The 12469-nt window shown below is 42.6% G+C and overlaps 2 protein-coding genes across 2 annotated transcripts in view; both read left to right on the top strand.

Annotated features, from left to right (window-relative positions):
- The first annotated feature begins 2492 nt into the window (after positions 1–2492).
- The window catches only part of BCO2 (beta-carotene oxygenase 2), a 64033-nt gene continuing 54056 nt past the window's right edge, over positions 2493–12469 (top strand). Inside the window, exon 1 of the mRNA XM_070426035.1 lies at positions 2493–2535. The gene's annotated coding sequence lies outside the window, so the exon portion shown is untranslated. The remainder of the gene's footprint in view (positions 2536–12469) is intronic.
- Positions 4800–10905, top strand: TEX12 (testis expressed 12). Its single transcript, XM_070426038.1, has 5 exons — positions 4800–4829; positions 4961–5026; positions 5786–5897; positions 5989–6040; positions 10405–10905. Exons 2-5 carry the CDS (start codon positions 4964–4966, stop codon positions 10547–10549), a joined length of 372 nt encoding a protein of 123 aa, XP_070282139.1. The 5' UTR covers positions 4800–4829; positions 4961–4963; the 3' UTR covers positions 10550–10905.

The following is a 12469-nucleotide window of genomic DNA, read 5'->3' as shown; positions in this document are numbered from 1 at the left end:
TTGTTGGTTTGGTTTTCAACAAGAGTGTTTTACTTTTATAAGATCATAAAAACATCATGCCCACAGTAGTGACTACAAAATAAGTCTATGGCAGGATGATGGGAGGTATTTGGCGTGGCGGTTATCAGAAGAAAAAAGTGCACATTTAAGAAGTGTATGATAAAAAAAGAGAGGAGTGTATGATAAGAATGCACATATGATTGACATTGAGATAACAAGTTTTCATCCTCCAACTGTAATGTCCAATTGGGCCAGTCAACATGAAAGTATGAAGTGGTGTCAAACAATGATCAGTAGCAGAGGACCAAACAAGTTAATTTTAAATGGCTTATTGCCAATTACTTTTCTCCAACTGTAACAATGTAGAATGCATAACAACCTATTTCTTAGTTTTGGGACACACATTTTTAAAAAATTTTTTATATTTTATAGAGTAACCCACATTTTCTACCTACTTCATAGGGTTGTTTGTGAAGATTAAATGAGATGATGATAGCCCTTTGAATATTTTAAACCACTGGAAAACTATAACCCTCCACACCCTCTCACTTATTTGTACTCATTTAGCTTATGCAATGGAGACAAGATTTTAAAAGTAAAATAAAATGTCCATAGTGTTCTCTTAATCTGATGTAGACATTTATGTATGAGGTAGAATAATTTGTTCCTGGAAATATTTTAAGAACTAGATAACTACCTGTTTAGAGATCATACACTGTGAAGGCTGGGAGAGGAATTAGATCAGTATTCTCCACACTTTGGGATTTAATGGACCATAATAATAACAACAATAATTATAATAATGAAGAATAGATAAATGCTGAGTGGATAACTTTATATTTTAAGTAAGGACATTAAATTTTATTAAGTTTAAGATTAGTTCATGAAAGGACACTTTAAAAAAAAATATATATTTTATTGATTTTTTACAGAGAGGAAGGGAGAGTGATAGAGAGTTAGAAACATCGATGAGAGAGAAACATCGATCAGCTGTCTCCTGCACACCTCCTACTGGGGATGTGCCCGCAACTAAGGTACATGCCCTTGACGGGAATCGAACCTGGGACCCTTCAGTCCATAGGCCGATGCTCTATCCACTGAGCCAAACTGGTCAGGGCTATGAAAGGACACTTTAACACCAAAAAACATTAGGAAGGACATAGTGTTAGAATAAATGGCAATTCTTTAAAGTAAATACATTGGCTTTATGGGATTTTCATTACTTTTTCCCTCACTTTACCACAGATGGGGAAAATTTCAACGTAGGTGGTTATCAGCTCTCAGACAATGATTGGGATCCTTTCAAGACTGTCAGTGACTGCACCACACTTATGTAGCCTAGTTTTACTGAGTGACTGATATTTCACAATATTAGCAAATAAAGTTAGACACATTGAGTATGTGTGTTCTAGGAACTTATTTAAAACAACTGGCTTTCCCACAGACAGCCAATAAATAAACATATACACGTAATACTGACAAGTCTGTATGACAACTACCATTTAAATAAGCCGAAGGGGGAAAACATTAAAATGTATGTGTTAAATATAATTTGCCAAGGTGTGTCAATTATTAACAAAAGTCGGGTCGGTAGCCCCTCACAGAAGAGTATTTATTCAGGAAAAAGAAAGGTCACAATCCCAAACGCGCAGCCACGGCTCACCACGGAGCTTGTCGCCTGGATGTAGAAGAGGAGGTAGCCCTGGCCGGTTTGGCTCAGTGGATAGAGCCTCCGCCTGCGGACTGAAGGGTCCCAGGTTTGATTCCCACCAAGGGCACATGCCTGGGTTGCGGGCTCTATCCCCAGTAGGGGGCGTGCAGAAGGCAGCCAATCAATGATTCTCTCTTATCATTGATGTTTCTGTCTCTCTCCCTCTTCCTTCCTCTCTGAAATCAATAAAGAAATATATTTAAAAAAAAAAAAAAGAAGAAGAGGAGGTACTTGACCAAGGGGAAGAGGAAGTCACGGCGAGGGGCTGCCAGTGCCATGGAGTTCTGCGGTAAACAAACACAGAGCTCTTCCTGCAGGGCTTGTTGAAGACACAGGTGAGGACTCCTCCTGCAAGTCCTCTCTATGCCAGCCCAGGGTAAGGCGTGGGCCATAAATTTTGACAGGTGTAAGATCGGGCACCCGGAATTTATGGGGGGGAGGGTGTCAGTGACCTTTGTTTTACGAGCTGATATCCTTTTTTCCCCTTCCACATCAGCTAACTGGGCATGTTTAGAATGCCTATCTTTGAAATTGCAGGGCAAAGTCGCCACATTAAAGCACCCAACAGACTAAGCTTCAAGAATGTGGGTCATGCATGCTACAAAATATGTTTTTTTGAAAGCTGTCAATTAAGTGAACTAAACTCGTTTACACACCAAGAAAGTGATTTCCGAAGATTCCGTGATTCTCGAAGTTCTGTTGCCCCAAAGACAAAGGGGTCAAGGGATGAAGGCTCTGATCAAGAAGTCTTGCTCGCAGCCAGGGGAACTCAGTATAAACCCTTCCGTCACCCCAACCACCTGGAATCGGATGTGAGCGTGGCGGTGGGTGTCCTGTTTTGTGCTCCTTTACTGCGACTCAGGCGGCTGGGCACAGTCTGGCCTGGCTCTGACAATTCTTCCATGTTCTTTCAGGGGAGAACAGTCTTAGATTTGTCTCTTCTTCTTCCTCATACTGGAAAGCGGGCAGAGATCTTTGTTTTATGGAGATTCCATGTCGAAGGGATGAGTGGGAGAGAAGCGGAGGGAAAAAGCCGCTTTCGGTGACTGAGCGCCCTGCCCGCAGGGCTCCAGAGGCTGCGGCTGCCGGTCACGTGACTGGCACGCGCTGACTGCCGGGAACGCCCGGCTCCCGCTGCCCACGGAGTCTGCGCGCTTGCGCCCAGGGCTCTGGTTCCCGAGGTCTGGCAGCTGCTGGCTGGAGAGCAGCGGGCGCGGAGAGGTCCTGGGCACCCGGTGGACTTGTTTGGGCGGGGCTCGCGGGATGGCGGCCTGTGCTTGTGGGAGGGCAGGGAGAGGGTGCGGGCCTCCCGGGGGCTCCGGTGGCGGAGGCCTCGCCAGGAGGGAGGGGAGAGGGGCGGGAAGTGAGGAAGCAGGAGGCCGAGAGGCGGCCTGAGGAGAAGAGGAGGCCAGGAAGACAGGGCGTGTGAGGCGGCCTTAGGCTGCACAGCTGGGCCCAGGCCCAGCCTCGGCCCGACCTGGATTCCCCCAAGGCCCTCCCTGTGTGGGGACAGGACATTCATTTTCTCCAGACAGAGAATTACTTAGTTGTAAACGTTTTCAGTTGACAAGCGTGCACGTGCAGTTACTCTGAGGGAGGAGAGAAGAGGTGGAAGAGGAAAGGGAGGATAAAGGGGAAGGAGGAAGAGAACCACTGTCAGTGGGCTTCTGGGAGACCTCAGACTCCCGGGCGGAGCCTGCGGGGCCCGGTGGTATTTTCTATGTGTTGCTGAGGTGGCGCCGAGGCCTTTTAACCGGAGGCTGGCAGGAAGCGGGGCCCGGTGGTATTTTCTGCGTGTTATTATGGTGGCGCCGAGGCCTGTTAGCTGGAAGCTGGCAGGAAACGGTGCCCCGGTGGTATTTTCTATGTGTTACTGTGGTGGCGCCGAGGCCTGTTAGCCGGAAGCTGGCAGGAAGCGGGGCCCGGTGGTATTTTCTGCGTGTTACTGAGGTGGCACCGAGGCCTGTTGACCGGAAGCTGGCGGGAAGCGGGGCCCGGTGGTATTTTCTACGTGTTGCTGAGGCGGCGCCGAGGCCTGTTGGCTGGAAGCTGGCAGGAAGCGGGCCCCGGTGGGATTTTTTGCGTGTTGCTGAAATGGCGCTGAGGCGAGGCTGGCAGGAACCGGAAGCTGGCAGGAAGCGGTGCCCCGGTGGGATTTTCTGCGTGTTGCTGAGGTGGCACCAAGGCCTGTTGACCGGAAGCTGGCAGGAAGCAGGGCCCGGTGGTATTTTCTGGTGTTGCTGAGGCGGCGCCGAGGCCTGTTGGCTGGAAGCTGGCAGGAAGCGGGGCCCGGTGGTATTTTCTACGTGTTGCTGAGGTGGTACCGAGGCCTGTTGACCGGAGGCTGGCGGGAAGGCGGCAGCATTATATGGAATTCACTGAACAGACATATTTATTACTAGTTGTTGCTGGCTTATATAAATGAAGATTATATGTGACTAGTCAAGCCGATTACAGTTATCCATGTCAGCATACTTTCTCAAAATCAAGCTAAATGCTGTACATTGATAACTTGAGATGTAGGGACTATACCATTCTAGGCTTCAACAGTTTTTCTTTAGTCAACATAATCTTTCAGATTCATAGGGAAATTATCTTCAGAACTAGTAGAAAAGTTACTTAGAGGTAAAATTTGATGCTCTATGGAAGCAGAAGAGACTGTGGAAGTGACCTCAGGCTAGAAGAGATCTGGTCCAGTCCCAGTTTTACCTGGTGAGGTTGGTCAGCTGTCTTCGCCCCTGTTTTCATGTCTGTCAGAGATGAGATAGACTCAGATGAGCAATGATATCTGCTTGAACACTGAGACATTGTGAAGGTAGAAGCATCTTAGATGAATCCGGAAACGAGGCAGAAGTGCCAGACACCAGTTTGGCTGACTGTATACAGAGGGAGTCGACGAAAATCAGGGGAATGGTAGATTAGCCCCAGGTGATGTAGGACTTTGGATGGAATTTGAACTTATTCTGGAGCAATGAGTATGCAAGGACAAGTTTTTGAGATAAGGGAATGCAGTAATTACCGTTTTGAAAGTTCAGGGAGTATGGTAATCAATTTTGAAAGACTGCCCAAACAGCAGTTGGTAAGATGACTTAGAGAAAGGAGAGATTGTGAAGTTTAGGTAAGTGACTGGTAATGAGAGCCTAAATGAACAGTGGCAGCGGGTGGAAAGATCCAAGAGATCTGTGTGTGTAGCTTGGAGTTTGTACTTAAGTTTGGCGTTGCTCAAAATTTTGCAGCTCTTGCTTCCAGGTTATGATGGCAAATCACCTTGTAAAACCTGATACTAGAAATTGCAAGAGACCAAGAGAGTTGGAGGTAATCTCTGTGCTCCCAGAGCCTTAATACTTCATTTTATATACTTCTCAAATATCTTCCATTTAAGAAAGTTCTGTTGATAAATGGAATTTAAGTTTTCATATTCCCAGAGCTGGGATTGTCCCAGCAGGAACTATATTGACTCCAGCTGCTTTTTTACTAAGTTTATGGGAAAACCTCCAAGAATCTATCGGGATATTTCTTCGTGGTAATTTGTGTCTAGAGACACAAGTGGGTTCATATCTTTATGATATCTAGGACTTCAGATACTTATTTTGCTATAATAAGTAGGAGTACTGGAGTTGCTGATCTTTTAAAATTAGAACACTATTCTGCCTTTCTTCACTACTGTTTCCACCAATTGATGTTTGCATTTGGGACATTGTTATCTTGCAAAAATTTTCAAGCATTTGGCTATTGTCTAAATGGAAAGTTTGCTATATAGCTATGGAAACATCTACTGGTTCAAGGTACAGGAAACTTTTTCATCAGGGGGTTAATAACATATTCAAAAAAGTAAAAATAAAATTTAGTATATTGAACCAGGTGCTTGTTGGGACTAAAAGTTTCCTTGGTAATAAAATTTTAAACTAATTAGCATTTAATTTCAAATATAATTAGCAAATGACAATAGCATATAGTTTCTAGCATGTTTCCTTTTTTTATGAAAGGTGTTTTATTTGCTTTAAAAAATAGAATGTATATATCCTAAGGATCCTGTTAACTGTTTACCTATTTTCTTTTACTTTCTTGTATTAGCCTCAAATGCCAGATAGTCCACAACTGTCCTCTCTTGGAAAATCAGATTCCTCTTTCTCTGAAAGCTCTGGACTATTTGATAAAGATGACTCCCTGGAGAAAGATTTGAATGGTGTTGTATAAAATGCTTATATTTCTATATACTTATTTTTATAATACAGAAGGTTTGCTATATTTCATAACTCAGTGTTTTTTTTAAATAGATATGAGCAAGGAAATTAATCTAATGTTGTCTACATATGCAAAGATTTTAAGGTAAGTACTTGTATTTTTGAGTCTTGATCTTAGAAGTTTTCTTCAGGAAATTCCATATGGGAACTTTATGTTCAGTGACTACAGAACCTATTCAGTTATTATAATTTTGGAATTTTTAAATTCAACCTCAATTTCTTATAATAATTTAGTTTGTTATTTTCAAAGAATAACCCCAACTTTTTTGTTGTCGTTAGTTCTCACCCAGGGGTATTTTTTCCATTGATTTTTAGAGAGAGTGGAAGAGAGGGAGAGAGGGGAGAGAAATAAGTGAGAAAAAAGAAACATTGATGTGAGAGAGATACATGGATTGGTTGCTTCCCGCATACTCCCTGACAGGCTAGGGGATCTAACCTGCATCCCAGGTACGTGCACTGACCAGGAATCAAACCCTGAGACCCTTCAGTGCATGGGCTGACACTCTACCCACTGAGGACACTGGCAGGAGCCTAACTTTTTCACTAAGTATCCTGTTTTGCTATTACCACTATAAATACTAGGCTGGATATATTTTGGTTTCTAATTAAATGATATAACATTTAAAATTTTATGATAAAACCTCTTTGAGAAAACTACCATTTGGTGAAATTAATGATAAAAATGGAGTGATATTAAAGATAAATATATTTATGAAATATTTAAATATCCATATGTATTTGAAGGATGAATTTTAATATTTTATTGATCTGAGATTATCATGTTTTATAAGGTATTTTTTTATTTATGTGTTTATTCATTTTTAAAAGATTTTTTAGAAAGTGAGGAAAGGAGAGGGAGAGAGAGAGGGGAGAATGTCTATGTGAGAGCAAAACATCGATCAACTGCCTCCTGTATGACTCCTACCAGGGATCAAGCCCGAAACCCTGGGCATGTGCCCTGACTGGGAATAGAACTGGCAACCCTTCACTGCATGGGATGGTGCCCAACCAACTGAGCCACACCAGCCAAGGCTGTAAGGTGTTTTTTTAAAAACTACTGGACAGTCATTGTATTTAAATAATGGTTGTGTGGCTGTTAAAATAATGTGTAATCATGTACCATATGTACCAACAATAGATCATAAGTACGACAATGGTCCCATAAAATTCTAATGGAGCAGAATTTCCTGTAAGAAATGAAAGGATATGTGGCTCAGGAGGGAATATTTTTCCTCAGATGGGCCCAGTATCTGTGGGGCTTGGCAATAGATTCCCTGTCACTGACAGAACCTCAATTAAAAAAAATCATTCAATCATTTTTTATTGATTAATTATGTGGAGAGAGAATGAGAGAGAGAGAGAGAGAGAGCGAGCAAGAAGAGAGAGGAGAGAAACATCGATTTGCTGTTCCACTTAGTTATGTATTCATTGGTGACTCTTATATGTGCCCTGACTGGGGATCAAACCCACAACCTTGGTGTATGATCTAACCAGCTGAGCTACCAGGCCAGGGCCATGGAACCTCAATTTTGAGTGCACAGATTACATCCCAATCAGTCAGGCACTGGCCTGATTCAGCACAGAGGAGCCTGTTCCCCCTGTTCCAGCCCTACATATTCAGAGGGTGCTATAGTCCTCCCAGATGTAGGTTGATAGTCTTCAGAGTACTTTGCTATAAATTCTTTGTTGGAAACCTAAGATCCTGTAAAATGACACAGTTCTGTGGGAGCCATCTTAAATATTAAGTGCCACTGTCACTTTAGTGAAAGTTTTCTGTGGCAGTATGGAGGCAGCCTATCCCTGTACTTTGGGAATATTTTCAGGTTATAATGATGTAAACATAGATAAACTTTGTCTTCCATCAATTGAAGGCCAAAGAGAGTCCTTTATGTCAGAAGAAATCAATGGAACTAAAAATATTGAGTCCTCAGTTCTATATCCTCTCCATATTAAACATGCTCTTTTAAAAAGAGTATCACAAAGTTCCTTAATATGACCACTACTCCAACATGCAGTTGCCATGACTATCCCCTGTGCTCCTGTATCATTCCATCTCGATTTTTTATTCCTGCTGACTCCAGGCCACCTTTCAGTCCCTCCTGGTAGTCACTATTATGGAGATTTACACCTTGCCACGCCAGTTTCTCCTTGATAATTTCAGTCAATCCAGCCCATATTCCTGTTCATGGAGTAGCGCTGGCAGCTTCCTTGCTCTGTTTCTGATCAGTAGTGGGGAGGGCTTGTGGGACAGTGTTTATAAAGCCTATAAGTGAATGCCCTAGGCCTCACATTCACTCACCACCACGCACGAGAGCAACTTTCAGTTCTGTAAACTCCGTTCATGGTAAGTACTCTATACAGGTGTACCATTTTAAAATATTTTATATGGTATATTTACCTTTTTAATGTTTAGATAAATGCTTACCTTTGTGTTACAATTCCCTATAGTATTCAGTACAGTAATATGCTGTACAGGCTTGTAGAGTAGGAGCAATAGAATATACTGCATAGCCTAGGTGTGTACTAGGCCATCTATTGTCTAGGTTTGTATAAGTGTACTCTGTAATGTTCACACATGATCAAATCACCTGAAGACACATTTCTGCAAACATATCCCTGTCGTTAAGTGAAGCATGACTGCATATAGTTTGATATCTACACTAATAAAAGAGAAACATGGTAATTAGCGTACGACCGCTACCCTTTTCATTGGCTAATCAGTGAGTATATGCAAATTAACTGTCAGCCAAGATGGCGGCCGGCAGCCAGGCACTGAAGCGAGCATGAGGCGAGCATGAGGCTTGCTTGCTGCAGACTCCAACGTTCCCGCCTCACTTGCAGGCCTCTCAGTTGCAACTCTAAGCAACTATGTACTATGTTGCAAATAAGAAGCTAAACAAAAGCCCAGAAACCAGCCGACTGAAACTTTGTATCAGTGTTTTCAGCAGCGAGGCCTCAGAGCTAAAGCTGGCCCAGAATAAAAAAAAAAAAAAAAAGAAAACAAGGAGCGGTTGGGAGCTTCAGTCACTCACTTCAGGAAAACAGCCCTCAGCCCCTCACCCAGACTGGCCAGGCACCCCAGTGGGGACCCCCACCCTGATCCAGGACACCCTTCAGGGCAAACCAGCCAGCCCCCACCCGTGCACCAGGCCCCTAGCCTATATAGTAAAAGGGTAATATGCCTCCCAGCACTGGGATCAGTGGAGCAGCGAGGCTCCCGGCACCAGGATCAGCGTGACAGGGGGCAGCGCCCAAACCCCCTGATCGCCCTGCGGCTCTGTGTGTGACGGGGTTGGGGGGGGCACAACCTCCCTATCCGCCCTGCTCTGTTCGTGACAGGGGAAGGCGCCCCAACCCCCTGATCAGCCCTGCTCTGTGCCTGATAGGGGGGAGCTCCCCAACCCCCTGATCGCCCTGCGGCTCTGTGTGTGACAGGGTGTGGTGCCCCAAGCCCCCCCTCCCCCATGGGCCCTGCTCTGTGTGTGACAGGGTAGAGCCATAACCTCTCCATCGGCCCTGTCCTGAGTGTGACAATGGCGGCGCCCCAACCCCCTGATCAGCCCTGCTCTGTGGGTGATAGAGGGTGGCGCCCCAACCTCCCTCCACGGGCCTTGCTCTGTGTGTGACAGGGTAGAGCCATAACCTCCCCATTGGCCCTGCCCTGAGTGTGACAGGGTGCAGCACCCCAACCCCCTGATCTGCCCTGCTCTGTGTGTGACGGGGTGGTGCCCCAACTCCCCTATCGGCCCGACTCTGTGAGTGACAGGGGGGAGCTCCTCAACCCCCTGATGGGCCCTGCTCTGTGAGTGACAGGAGGCAGCGCCCCAACCCCCTGATCGGCCCTGCTCTGTGAGTGACGGGGTGGCGCCGCAACCTCCCCATCGACCCTGCCTTGAGTGTGATGGGGTGGTGCCCCAATCCCCCAATCGGCCCTACCCTGAGCATGACTGAGGGTGGCATCGCAACCTCCCGATCCACCCTGCTCTGTGCATGACGGGGCGGTGCCCCAACTCCCCAATCGGCCCTGCTCTGAGCCTGACCAGGGGCTGCACTTAGGGATTGGGCCTGCCCTCTGCCACCCAGGAGCAGGCCTAAGCCAGCAGGTCGTTATCTCTCAAGGGGTCCCAGACTGCAAGAGGGCACAGGCCGGGCTGGGGAACCCTCCTACCCCCCTCCGAGTGCACAAATTTTTGTGCACTGGGCCTCTAGTTAGAATTATAATGTATAAGGTACACATTCTGCTGTGTCAGGAGAATTTGAGTAGTCAAAAATATTTGTGAGACTAATGTAACTTGTATCAAAAGTGTTTGTAAATTACTGAAGCTTTCTGATGTTCAAAGCTATTTAAATGAAATAGCTAAAAAATATAGCATAAAAGAGAACATAACTATGATAGTGTTTTTGATGTTATAACTATTTAGTCTAACATTAACCTTTTTTCCCCATTAGTGAGAGAGCAGCAGTAGATGCTTCTTATATCGACGAGATAGAAGGACTCTTCAAAGAAGCCAATACTATTGAAAACTTTCTAGTACAAAAAAGAGAGCTCCTGAGACAGAGATTTACAGTTATTGCAAATACACTACACAGTTAAAAGTTGTGTACTTAAAATAAGCTGATAATTTAAACCCATTATTGTTGTAAGGAAAGAATGACATTTATGCTCTGAAAGCTCTAGAAAATGTATACCTTAAACATAGAAGGGGAAACACCTTGAATTTCTTTTCTAGACTTAAAGGGAGCTTTAAACTGGATATTAATACCTTTTCTTTTGAGGGTCAACTCTTTGGTGTAGTTTATAAAAGTGTAAATTATTTAAATTATTATTGATTCTTTTTTTTAAAAACTCCTAGTCTTCAACTTCTAAAAGAGGATGCAATGAGTTAATTTGATAATGTTTAACAATATTGTACTTTTTGGGGGAATATTTTATTTAAGTAGAAGATAGCATTGGAGATAGTTTTAAAATGTTTTTCATGGTTAGTATTATAAAAAAATTAAAACCTAAATGTGATTTGTTCAGTTTTTCAATATGTAGAAAACTATATGTGCTCTTGCTATTTAATATAATCATTTGATTATTTCACTATTAGTTATTATACATGATTAATAAAAGTATTTTGTTTAAAATTATTTTCTTGTGCTAAAATAAAAACCAGAAATAACCAGACCTTATATGAGTTGGCTTTTTAAAAAAAGTATACTTTATTGATTTTTTACAGAGAGGAAGGGAGAAGGATAGAGAGTTAGAAACATCAATCAGCTGCCTTCTGCACACCCCCTACTGGGGATGTGCCCGCAACCAAGGTACATGCCCTTGACAGGAATCGAACCTGGGACCCTTGAGTCCGCAGGCTGACACTCTCTCCACTGAGCCAAACCGGTTAGGGCGGGTTGGCTTTTTTTATACAACCATACTGATGAATTGTACTCAGTAGAAGCATTAGCAGTTGTCTGGTATGGGATAAAATTAGTGATCCAAATGTAAAGAGATTGGGTAAACAACAAGGTGATTGTTGAGTCATTTCAATCCTATTATAATTCAGAAATTGAATTTGGACTAGCAGATCTCTAATACTTATCTAGCTAAAAAAATTTCTCCCTTTATTGGAAGGTACTGCTATGATTTTATTACAAATTCCTAATATGTTATATAATTATATGTCATGATTATATTAATCAGATTTTTAAAAATCATAGCATACATTTTAAAAACATATAGATAATTTAATCTATTGTATATTTATTTTGCTGATATAAGCAATCACAAATTTGGACATATTTATAAACAATACCACAAGGAACTTGATATTTTTTAGGTGGTTAGCATGTTTACCTTGCTGCCTTTTAAATGTTAAAATAAAATCTCATTTCATGAAATGACTATTTGAAGGTATATACTTACCATATAGCATAAATACTCATACAAGGAAGGATTAAAAACAGTAAGAACATTTTCTAAAAATATTGTTTCTTATGAAGTGGAAAAATTATTAGGTTTCTATAGGGGTACACTAATGGAGGTCAATGAAGTAAGTAATAGAAATGGGATTTTTAAATATTAAATGCAGCCAGAAGATTATATTTGAATTGATATGCCTTATCACCTGGATTTTGAGTTATTCTGTTACCTTATAGAGTTCTTGAATGTTCTAAATACAAAGATGACTATACTGGCCCATCATTAAAAGTCTTGAGTTATTTCTTTCCTAAGCATTTATTATTAATGTGAAAGCCAAGGCTAACAGAATGTTTCGGAACAGATTTCATAATATACTTGTTATATCTTGACAGTGTTACCATTGTTCAGCATCTGATCCTTCCCTGTGCAGGTTCAGAGTTTTGATTTGATTATTTGGTATGATTAAGACTGAAACTGTAAAGACACATATGGAATACCCTAATAAAGAAAAAAAATTAAAAAAAATAAAACTGGGGGAAAAAAAAGACTGAACTGGTTTTTAGTGAAAAAATGTGTTTACTGGTCAGAACAGAAGGCAAAAGTTCCTGAATG

This window comes from Myotis yumanensis, unplaced genomic scaffold (genome assembly GCF_028538775.1).
Source record: "Myotis yumanensis isolate MYYU_CA2020_CCGP unplaced genomic scaffold, mMyoYum1.0.hap1 SCAF_10, whole genome shotgun sequence".
Lineage (NCBI taxonomy): Eukaryota > Metazoa > Chordata > Mammalia > Chiroptera > Vespertilionidae > Myotis > Myotis yumanensis.
The sequence above is the reverse complement of the archived record's forward strand: the minus strand, read 5'-3'. Positions and strand labels throughout refer to the sequence as shown.